This window comes from Chrysochloris asiatica, unplaced genomic scaffold (assembly GCF_000296735.1).
Source record: "Chrysochloris asiatica unplaced genomic scaffold, ChrAsi1.0 scaffold00089, whole genome shotgun sequence".
Classification (NCBI taxonomy): Eukaryota; Metazoa; Chordata; class Mammalia; order Afrosoricida; family Chrysochloridae; genus Chrysochloris; species Chrysochloris asiatica.
Genome location: NW_006408607.1, coordinates 6,484,671 through 6,495,721, shown reverse-complemented (window position 1 = coordinate 6,495,721; position 11,051 = coordinate 6,484,671). Strand labels below are relative to the sequence as shown.

General features: G+C 46.1%; 1 protein-coding gene across 1 annotated transcript in view; it reads left to right on the top strand.

The window, feature by feature from the left end:
• Positions 1–51: 51 nt before the first annotated feature.
• SEL1L3 (sel-1 suppressor of lin-12-like 3 (C. elegans)) overlaps positions 52–11,051 on the top strand; it is a 179,256-nt gene continuing 168,256 nt past the window's right edge. The window contains exon 1 of the mRNA XM_006866302.1: positions 52–219. Coding sequence (XP_006866364.1) covers positions 52–219 — 168 coding nt within the window. The remainder of the gene's footprint in view (positions 220–11,051) is intronic.

Sequence of the window (11,051 nt, the reverse complement as noted above, 5' to 3'; positions counted from 1 at the left end):
CGGTCCCTGCACCAGGTGACCTGTTCCGGCCGGGATCCGGGCGGCCTGGCCATGCAGCGGCGCGGCGCGGGGCTCGGGTGGCCGCAGCAGCAGCAGCACCAGCACCCCTCGCCGCCCACGGTCGGACCCCGAGCCGCAGCCATGGTCCCCCCGAGCGGAGGCCGTCCCCCGGGCCTCGGCGGCCGTCCTGCCTGTGCCCTACTCCTGCTCTGCTACCTGGTGAGCGCCGACCCTGTCCGGGTCCTCCCCTAGGCGCGGGGCCCCGGGGACGTGGGTGGGGGCGGCGGAAGACCCCCGCCACGCCGGGCAGGGACGTCGCTGCTAGTTTTTTTTTTTAGCTTCCTCGCCGCTGCGTCCAGGGCGCTCCGGGCACCTGGGATGGATACCCCGGGCGCAGAGAGGGGCGCGTGGACCGGACTTGACGCGCTGCGCTCTTGGTCCTGTCCCTTCATCTGCCTCCCAGACTCGCTCCAGCCCGAGGCCAGGTTCCCCTCCGGTCGGTCCCCTTACTCTCCTCCACTCCACCTGGGAGCTTGGATCCCCAGCGTATCCTTCCCGCCCCGCCACGCAGGGCTCTCAGCCCCCTCCCTCCCCTCGCGAGTCACCCTCCCAATCTTCTCGCAGCTCCTTTCTTTCCTGTACTCAACTTCGTCGCTTTCTTGCCCGCCTCGATCCTTCTTTTAGTTTACACTGGGTCCACTTGGCCCGGACGGTTTATTGCCAACAGATCCCGCGATGCACCTCATATTTCCTGCGCGCTTCAACTCCTTCTTGGTCACTCCAATCAAGTTGCGGATGCCAGAAAAGAAATCTTGTTCTTTGTAACACGCTTGCCACTAGAGTGGTGACTTTAGCTGCGTCTTCTGCCTTGTAATTTCAGAGAAGACGTTTGGCTTCTGTATGTCACTTTACCATTTCCACACTTCTTTGGTTTTTCTCGTCGTTATAAGCGAAATGGTAGTAGTAACCTCTTTTCAAAGCCTACTCATTTTATAGACTAGTGTAATTTAGACCCTCAGAACACGCTGGGGAAATATTTCTCAGTTCCTTTGATGGCTTGCTTGCTTCTGTTTTGAGTTCTTCTAAACAATAGTATTTTATAATTTGCAGAAGGTGACACCGTCCTTACCCAACCTACCTTATATTCCAGAATCCTGAAGAGGGGTTATCTCGCCATATACTACTGTAAATAAATGGAAAATGCTGAATCATGAAACTGGTGTAAGAGGAAATTTGCAAGATACTTAAAAAAGAAGAAAAAGCATTGTCATCGTCCAGAATTCTTTCCATTTCCACGGCATTGTCATTATTGAAAGCCTTGTTTCTCAGAAGCTAAAATTTGCTTTGGAGAGAGGAGCAGGCGTTAGAATTTAAACCTGAAGAGATTTGCCACCCAGCCCAAGTTTCTTTTCAAGCTCCTGACCTCTGAGATGTTTCATTTCTTGAAGTCAGAGGGTGTAAAAAGGCAAATTATAACTCTGCTTTTGTGTCTACCTGTTGAGCAATCCGTGCTCATACTTTAAAATTACCCAGTACCAAGTTTTTGTGGTCAGATTTATTTCCTATTTTCCCAAGTTGTCAGTTCACGTGAATGATTTTTTTCATGCATGAGATATTATTATTATTTAATATTTATGCCACAGGGTTACAGCACACGGGCTCATAAGTAAAACTGCCATACCAGATGACAGGGTTTCTGTTTAAACAGATGATCCTGTCCACTAGGCGCTGGTTACCCACAGAGGCAGAAATGATGTAGTGGAGCAATGTACAGGGGCTTCGGAAAGTTCCACATCCCCAGACCTGGCAAGGAGGAACCACTTCTTGATGCTCTCAAAAGAACTCAAAGTAACAACAAGAAAACCTGAGGGCCTAAGTGGACTGTGGGGGAGAGAGACGGAAGGTTGCGTGCATGTAAAAGTTGCATATGGACCAAAAGGGGCTTTAAGAGAACAGATCACAGACATTGGAAAATAATATGGACAGATAGGAGTGAGATAGTGGTGAAGAAAGGCTCCAAAAGGAAAGAATATAGAAAACACTGTAATGTGGAAAATAACTAGAGCATGGATGAATGTCTTGGCAGACGGAAGGAGTGGATTGTGGAAATATGGAGAGGGAAATGTCAGTGCTTCCTGCCTATGTGTGCTTTCATCAGATGGGTTGCAGATATGCTACCATAAAAGAAGTACTTTGATGTATAAGTAAACTATTTGGCAATGGAGTAAGAAGGTTTTGCAAACCCAAGGAGATGCTTTGTTCTCGTGGCTAACCATTTGCTGGGGATTTTGTGCTTGAGGTTGGGCTCTAGAGCAGGGTTGGGCTCGGGATGGTTCTTCCTGGGCAATTAGAAGCTTTAATTGTGCATCTAGTATGTGCTGTCTGAGATCCTCCTGAAAGGAAAGCAAGGTGTCGTGGTTTTGAAGAAGCTCAGTGTGAGTTGAAGAAGATGCACACATCTTTGTGAAACACATGAAAACCCTAAGACAGTGGTGGGAAAGTGCATTGCATTTGTGTTGTTGTTAAGTGCTATCGAGTTGTTCCGACTCACAGCCACCCTTTATAGTGTTTCCGAGGAGCCTCTGGTGGGTTTGAACTGCTGAACTTGTGGCTCAAAGTCCAGTGCTGATCCCACAGCGCCACACCACTTGTGTATAGTCTGCTTAATCAAGGAGTACTTCCCGGAGGAAGTGACTGGTCATGGGGTAGGGGTGGGCAGGTGGAGGGTAGATGTGAAACAGAACAGCTAGGCAGGATTTCAGACATGTATAGACACTAGAGGTTAAAAGCTTGGAACTAACAATAGCATGCATTGTGCTAGGTGGTTTACATGAGTTACCAAATTAACCCATTTAATTTTAGCAACAACCCAAGGAGGTAAGAATTATTATGATTCCCATTCAGATGAGGGAACTGAGGTTCAGAGACATTAAGCAAGTCACCCCAGGAAAAACAGCTACTCCAAAATTGAAATTCAAGTCTGTCTATCTCCAGAGCCCAGCTCTTAGCTATCCCTGCCAGTTTATTACCTTCTGGATTTTACTGCTTCTAACCCTTTCCCCTTATGCATAGACGTAGGGGCCATTAGCAAAGCTCTAGCAATTAGCCGCCACTGTGCAATTGGCCAGGATGTGAGGTCAGGTCTGAAGTAACCTAAACTTTATAAAGCAGGAAGCCCAGGCCTCAGAGTAGAAGCAGGATATTGAAAGTGAAAGCAGAACATATTTTGCCACCCTTGATAGAAAGGTAAAGGATTGAGTCATCCAGAAACAGCAGGTGGGGTTTAGCGTTTGAGTTTGTATGAACGTGTGCCCAAGTATTCCATGAGTGTGCCTTGAAATGCATCCTAAAGCCAAAGTCTCCACAATCTGGGGACCAGTTACTGTTTTTGTGTGATGCCTGCCTACCGCTGCAATTTCACAAGGGCTAGAGAGTGAGTGGGTTTCTGAACAGATACCTTTAAACCTCTGCTCTCGGGGGAAGCATGAACCTTGGAGGGGACAGAAGCCTTCCATTCCCATCAGCCCAGCCGGGACAGAGTCACCTTCAGAAGCGGCCCAAGAAGAATACTGTGACTGTAGCTAGGATACTGCCAAAGCATGAATAATTGTGATGAAGCCTGAAAGATAAGTCACGGAATGACGCCAAACAGATTTCTGAAAAGATGATCCCTGGTTCCCTCAGCTGCCAGAAAATTCTGAAGTCACCAAAGGTTAAGATGCATAGAGCCTCTTCAGTGAGGGTAAGACCCTCCAAAGCATCGGGAAAGGAAATCGCTTCCCTGAGGTCACTGCTGCCCAAACGACTTGTCCTGCCCAGCAGACAAGTCCTATTTTACATCATGAACTGTTTACCTTCCTCTAAACTTGTCCAGAGCCAGCCTAGAGCTGCCCAGCCCCATCAGAAGCAACGGTGCTTCTAGAAGGCAATTGTGTCGTTTCCCAACTGTGATCTGAAATGTGTGGGAAAAAAACCACAAAACTTTTTAAATGAGAAAATAAATCTCAAAATGGCCAAAATGGATGTAAGCTGTAGAGCTGAAATATTCAGAATGGAAATTTTCATTTGTTAGACAGCCAGTGGACAAAGAAACACAAGGATATTACCAGCACAGATGTATGTGGGGATCATTAGCAGTCCATGGCAGTGGTAAAATTTATCCAGAATTCTCTGTAAATGGCCACAGAGCATCCGTTTTTCATCTCAGAGTACTCATTAACCCCTTATTATATGTGTAACACAGGGCTCCAGAAAGTACCAAGAAGGTAACTAGTTGCTATCCAGTTGATTCTGACTCATACCCACCCTTTATGACAGATTAAAACTGCGTTCCCAAGGCTGCAGATTAATGCGCTAGACTGCAAGGTCGGTTTGAACCTCAAGGCCGGTAGTTCAAGCTCACCAGCCACTCCTTGGAAACCCATATAAGTTTGCTATGAGTCAGAACCAACTCAACAGTACTAAACAATGACAACCATCTCTACAGAAGCAGAGCAGCTGGTGGGTTTGAACCACTGGCTTTTTGGTTAGCAGCTGAGCACTTAACCACTGTACCACCAGGACTCTGCTAAAGAAGCTATGTGAGGTGCCGTTGAGTGAGTTAGTGATCCTGGATAGGATTTCTGAGGAGTGGCTGATAGTAATCCTGTGTAAAACAACAAAGTACACTGCGTGGTCCTCACAGTCTTACAGTGGTTGCTATGGTTCACCTCAAAGTCTAGGTACCATCACGTATCCAGGCTGCTGGAAGAGTGGCAGTGGATATTTGAAATACAGATGTAACCCCCAAAGTTCACATCAACCAATCGCTTCCACATTCGCCTCAATCATCTCAAGAGGTGACTTGTCTTTTGTCTTCTATTTCTTCTGGCTACTTGTTGGTAAATGTATCCTTGTTGTTAAATGCCGTCAAGTCAGTTTTAACCCATGTTGTTGTTGTTGTTGTTAAGTGCTGTTGAGTCAGTTCTTACTCATAGTAGGGTTTCCAAGGAGTGGCTGGTGAGCTTGAACTGCCAACTTTGCGGTTCAAACCGACCTTGTAGTCTAGCACATTCACCCACAGCACCACTCCAGGACCCCATTCTGACCCATAGTGTCCCTGAATAGGGATTCCAAGGAGCGATTGGTGAGTTTGGACCGCTGACCTTGCAGTTCAAACTGACCTTGAGGTCAAGTGCTTATTCTAAGGTACCATACCAAGACTCCTGGTGAATGTGTTGTTGTTGTTGTTGTTATTAAGTGCTGTTGAGTCAGGTCTGACCTGTAGCAACCCTGTATAGGGTTTCCGAGGAGTAGTTGTTGAGCTTGAACCATTGATGTTGTGTTCAAACAACTGCGGTCCAGTGTGTTAATCCACAGTGCCACACCAGGATGCCAGTGAATGTGTGATGTTGTTGTTAAGTGCCATCAAGTAGGTTCCGACCCATAATGACCCTGTATAGGGTTTCCGAGGAGTAGCAGGTGAGCTTGAACCACCGACCTTGCAGTTCAAACGGCTTTGAAGTCTGGCGCATTAACCCACAGTGCCACACCAGGACTCCTGAATATGTAGGTGAATGCGTAGGAGCCGTGAATTGGCGCAAAAGAAGCAGCCAAAGGATAAGCAGAGAAGAACTAGCCCAGGTAATTTTCTGGAAAGATGAATTTACTTGGGTAGACAGACCATAAATAGTCTAAAGAGAATTCACTTTCCCTGTTTATTGGCTCATTCCATTCCATGAGAAAGGGACGGAGGGACAGGAGGACCACACAGCCTGTGAGGAATTGGTGAGGAGCTACAACTTTGACAGCCTCTGTGGAGCTCTGATAGCGTAGTGGTTATGAATTGGGCTGCGAACCTCAAGGTCAGCAGTTCGAAACTACCAGCTGTCCCGTGGGAGAACGATGAGGCATTCTGCTCCTGTAAAGATTACAGCCTTGGAAACCCTATACAGGGTCGCTATGAGTCGGAACCAACTCCACGACACATAACCACCACCACCACCATCCTCACCCGCAGAAGTGCCGAACAGGACTGGTTAGCATCTGAGTGATGAATGCCCTTTCCTGGGAAAGAGGCATTCTAAACAAGATGGAATTTTCAAGGTTGGAAGTACGGGGAGTCCTGACGAGGTGCCTGATCCCGTTCTCTTGGGGCAGTGAGTAAGCTCTCACCTGAAAGGTTGGCAGTGTGAACCCATCAACTGTTCTGCAGCAGAAAGATGTGGTTCTGACTGGGTGACCCTGTAGAGTGTGAATTGCTGACCTTGCTGTTAGCAGTGTTTATGTGACAGCGCCACACCAGCCTTGGAAACCCTATAGAACAGTTCTGCGCTGCCCTTTCGAGTTGTTAAGAGTCATCGAATCAACCCCGACGGCACACAACAGTCAGAAAGCGGGGACCACTTTGGGTGCTTCTAGAAGGCAAGAGGCAAACATTTCTGACTTTTGGAATTTGCTGATGTGGGTTTGAATCTGGGTTCTCTATTTTTTTCGTAACTGATTGACCTTGGGCAAGTTACTTCTTGTTAAATGGTTCCAGCTTATAGTGAACCTATAGAGGGTTTCTGAGGAGTGGCTGGTGGGTTTGAACCACTGACCTTGCAGATAGCTGATCCTACAGCACCACACCAGGACTCTGGGAAACTGGATTACTGCCCATCTTCCAGGGCTGCAGTTAGGGTGAGGTGGAGTGACCTGAAGGAGTTACATCAAGCAGCTATCCTGATGAGAACTGGTACATGATTAACGCTCGACCTACATTAGCTCCCTGAATATGATTTGAGTTAAAAAGTAATAGAACCAGTACAATAAGCAGTGCTGAAGGGAAGAAATCCTGCACAATGCAGAGTCCGAATCATTACTGCCACTGTCTCTCCTAGCCTGAAGTTCAGGTTTGGAAAGGCAGGCTGGTCTACCAGAAGTTGTGTCCAAGGCATATTTGATTTTGAAATCCATATTGACATCATTGCCTGTTCTGCTTAATTGCCTGCTTTGTTGACATAAATAGAATTTTGCTAATATCTAGTCAGCAGAAATAGGAAAAGTAGGCCTTTTCAGCCAATACAATTACCTTTTTGACCCATGGAAAAGTTTAATCCAACCACTTTCGAAAGAAAGTCTGCATTAGTCAAGGAGTTTTGTGTTGTTGATTTTTGGTGGCTGATGGAGTAGAAAGGACCGCTGGTGGCACTGTAGGATAAGTGCTAGGCTGCTGCTGACTACAAGGTCAGCAGTTCAAAGCCACCAGCCACTCTGCGTGAGAACGAGGAAGCTTTCTGCTGCTGTGAAGATTGGCAGCTGCAGAAGATCTGTATAGGTCAGTCATGAGTCAAAAAAGACTCTAAAGCAGTGGGTTTAGTTTGTTTTCAATGGAGTAGAAACAGCCCTGGTGGCGTGGTGGGTTAAGCTTTAGGTCGCTGACTGAGAGGTCAGCAATTCAAACCCACCAGCCTCTCTGCTTGAGAAGGATGAAGCATTTACTCCCGATATGACTCACAGCCTCAGAAACCCTGTGGGACAGTTGTACTCCATCCTATAGGGTGCCGTGAGTGGGGATCAAGTTGATGGCAGTGGCTTGCTTTTTTGTTGTTATTTAGGGGAAGGAGTAAGAGGGAGCGGAATGAGAACAACAGGCGCTCAATTAGTGTTTGAATTTTTAGATGTAAGGTTCCTGGGAGGCACAAATGGTGCATGCTTGTCTTCTAGCCTAAAGGTTGATAGTTTGAACCTACCCAACCATGCCATAAACCACATCATGATGAATGGAGAAGAGATCGAAGTTGTCACAGACTTCATTTTGCTTGGATCCACCATCAACACTCATGCAAGCAGCAGTTAAGAAATCACACGGCGTATTGCATTAGGTAACTCTGCTGCACAAGACCTTCTTAAACTATTCAAGAGCAAAGATGTCAGCTTGAGGACTAAGGTGAGCCTGACTTAAGCCATGGTATTTTCAATAACTTCATATGCATGTGAAAGTTGGACAGTGAATAAGGAAGAATGTAGAAGGATTGATGTATATGTTGTTGTTGTTAAGTGCCGTCGAGTCGGTTCTGACCCATAGCGACCCTGTACAGGGTTTCCAAGGGTGTAAGTCCTTACGGGAGTAGAAAGCCTCATCTTTCTCCCGTGGAGTGGCTGGTAGTTTCGAACCGCTGACCTTAAGGTTCGCAGCCCGATTCGTAACCACTATGCTACCAGAGCTCCTTAATATGTATATAGTGTTGGCAAAAAATATTCAAAGTCCCATGGACTTCTAAAAGACCAAACAAATCTGTGTTGGAAGAAGTACAACCAGAATGCTCCTTGGTAGTCTGGATGGCGAGACTTTGGACATTTTGTCAGGAGAGACCAGTCCCTAGACCAGTCCCTTCCACTTTGTAAAGTGGAAGGTCAGCGAAAAAGATGAAGACCTCAAATGAGATGGATTGGCACCGTGGCAGCTGCTGTGAACTCAAGTTTAACAACTGTGAGGTTGGCTCAGGACCAGGCAGTGTTTCCTTGTTGTGCATAAGGTCGTTATGAGTCAGAATTGACTTGATGGTACCTAACAACAACAACAGCCATGCCATGGAAATCCACTTCAGTAAAGGTGACAACCAAGAAAACCCTGAGTTGGAATCAAAGCAAAAGCAACGGTTTTGGTTTTTATCAAACATGCCCACATAGATGGAAGTGTAAATATGAACATTCCTAAACAAAGCAGGAATGTGTTTTAGAGTCTTCAGTCTCTCAGTTCATTCTTTAACTAACAAGTGCATCATATGCAGAAAAGAGCCGAGGTTTCCCAGTCCTCGTTGTATGGTTAAGACTTTGGAACAAGGGAGGTTTATTTGAATAGTCTTTTCATATTGATTTTGTTTAAAGAAATCAAATGCAGTCATCCTAAAAGAAGTTTAGGCAGTATTGATAGTTAACCCCCCCACCACCACCACCATCTAGAGGATATATAAATCTGCTGCTTGATTCCAAGACTGTATTCAATGCATTTAGAGCTCCCATTTAGGATCTTCTACCATGGTTATGAATTGGGTTGCTAACCTCAAGGTCAGCAGTTCAAAACTACCAGCTGTTCTGCAGGAGAAAGATGAGGCTCTCTGCTTCCGTAAAGATTTACAGCCTTGGAAACCCTGTACAGGGTTGCTATGAGTTGGAACCAACCCCACGGCGCATAACCACCACCACCACCATGAACACGTGGGAGTGTGTGGTGGCTCTAGGATAAGCACTGGACTGCGAACCACAAGATCAGCAGTTTGAGCCCACCAGTCACTCTGCAGGAGAAAGATGACGTTTGTTGTTCCCACAGAGATGTACAGCCTCAGAAACCCTATACAAGTCACTATGAGTGGGAACCCACTTGACGGCACTTAACAACAACAACCATGAGCACAGATTAAGTAACCCTTGTTTTTTTTTTAAGTTACAGTACAGACACCATTATACAAAGACAAAGGAATTGATGTTTCGTGGCAGTATGTAGCATTGTGTAGTTTGACTTTGTTTAGAGCTTCTTGTTGGTGTTGTTAGTCTCTGGTGAGTCAGCCTCAGTCTTATGGTGACCCCCCCCCCCCCCCCCATGCACAATGGAATAGAATGCTGCCTGATCTTCTGCCAGGATTGGTCATCAACTGGACTATTGTGATCCATAGGGTTGTCATTGGTTGTGCTTTGGGAGTAGAGCTCCAGGCCTTTCTTCCTAGTCTGTTTTAGTCTGGAAGTTCTGCTGAAACCTGTTTAGCCTCATAGCAACACGAAAGCCTCCAATGATCCATGAGTGCTGGTTGTGTATGAGGTACATTGGCCAGGAATAGAACCTGTGTCTCCCACATGCCAGGAGTGACTTTTACCACAGAGCCACCAGTGAGACATCTCTTTCTCTCTATCTGTATACAGGCATGGGAGTCCTGATGAGGCACTATAGGATAAGCACTGGACTGCTGACCACAAGGTCTTCAGTTCAAGCCCATCAGCTGCATTTTGGAAACCCTACACAGGGGCACTATGAAATGGAACTGATCCAACAGCGCTTAGTAACAACAATAATACATACTTAGTGTACTTCGGAGATATTGTGGGTTCAATTCCAGAACACCACAGTAGGAGAAATATCACAGTAAAGCAAGTCACATGAATTTATTGGTTTCCCAGTGTATATAAAAGTTATGTTTCTACTGAGTATGCCATAGCATTATGAAAAAGTTTGAAATATTGTGGAAATGACCAACACGTGACAGAGACATGAAGTGAGTGCATCCCATTGGGAAAGTGACACTGTTAGGTTGTGTGGTGTTGTGGATTAATGGGGTACACTGCAAGGTTGGTTTAAATATCAAGGTCAGCAGTTCAAGCTCACCAGTGGCTCTTCGGAATCCCTATACAGGGCCGCTATGACTTGGAACTGACTCGAAGTCACTTAACAACAACAACAACAACAGACTTGCTTGATGTGGGGTTACCACAGACCCATTTGTGAAACACATACTATCTGCAAAGCACAATAAAGCAAGGTGTACCTGTACACATATGTAGGGATATAGTGGTGATTATGGCCACAAAGTTAGCAGTTCAAACCCACCGGCTGTTCGGTGGTGGAAAGATGATGCTCCTGTAAAGATTTACTGCCTTGGAAACCTGTACAGGATCGATCGCTATGAGTTGGAATTGTCTTGATGGCAGTGGGTCTGTTTTGTTTTTATTTTTTGGGGTTTAAGGCCAACTTTTGGTATAAACAGATGTGTTCGGACCCAGGCATCCTGCAGAGCATTGCTTTTATGTGTGTAAAGCCCATCAGTAGATTCTGTGGTGGTTTGCAACTATGTGACAGCCTACATGACATATTTTGAGGGACAAAGAAATGCCACCAACACCCCAAAAGCCCTGCTTCCAGCCATACTGCTGTGCATGTGAGCTATGTAGTCACTGAATGCATTAGTACCACAAAGTTGGCATAGAAATGCATATAAGGGACATCACCTTTGTCTTTTTTTCATTATCACATTGTTGTGGTGCTGGTTGTTAAGTGTTAAGTTGGTTCCAACACATAGTGACCCTGTATAGGATTTTCA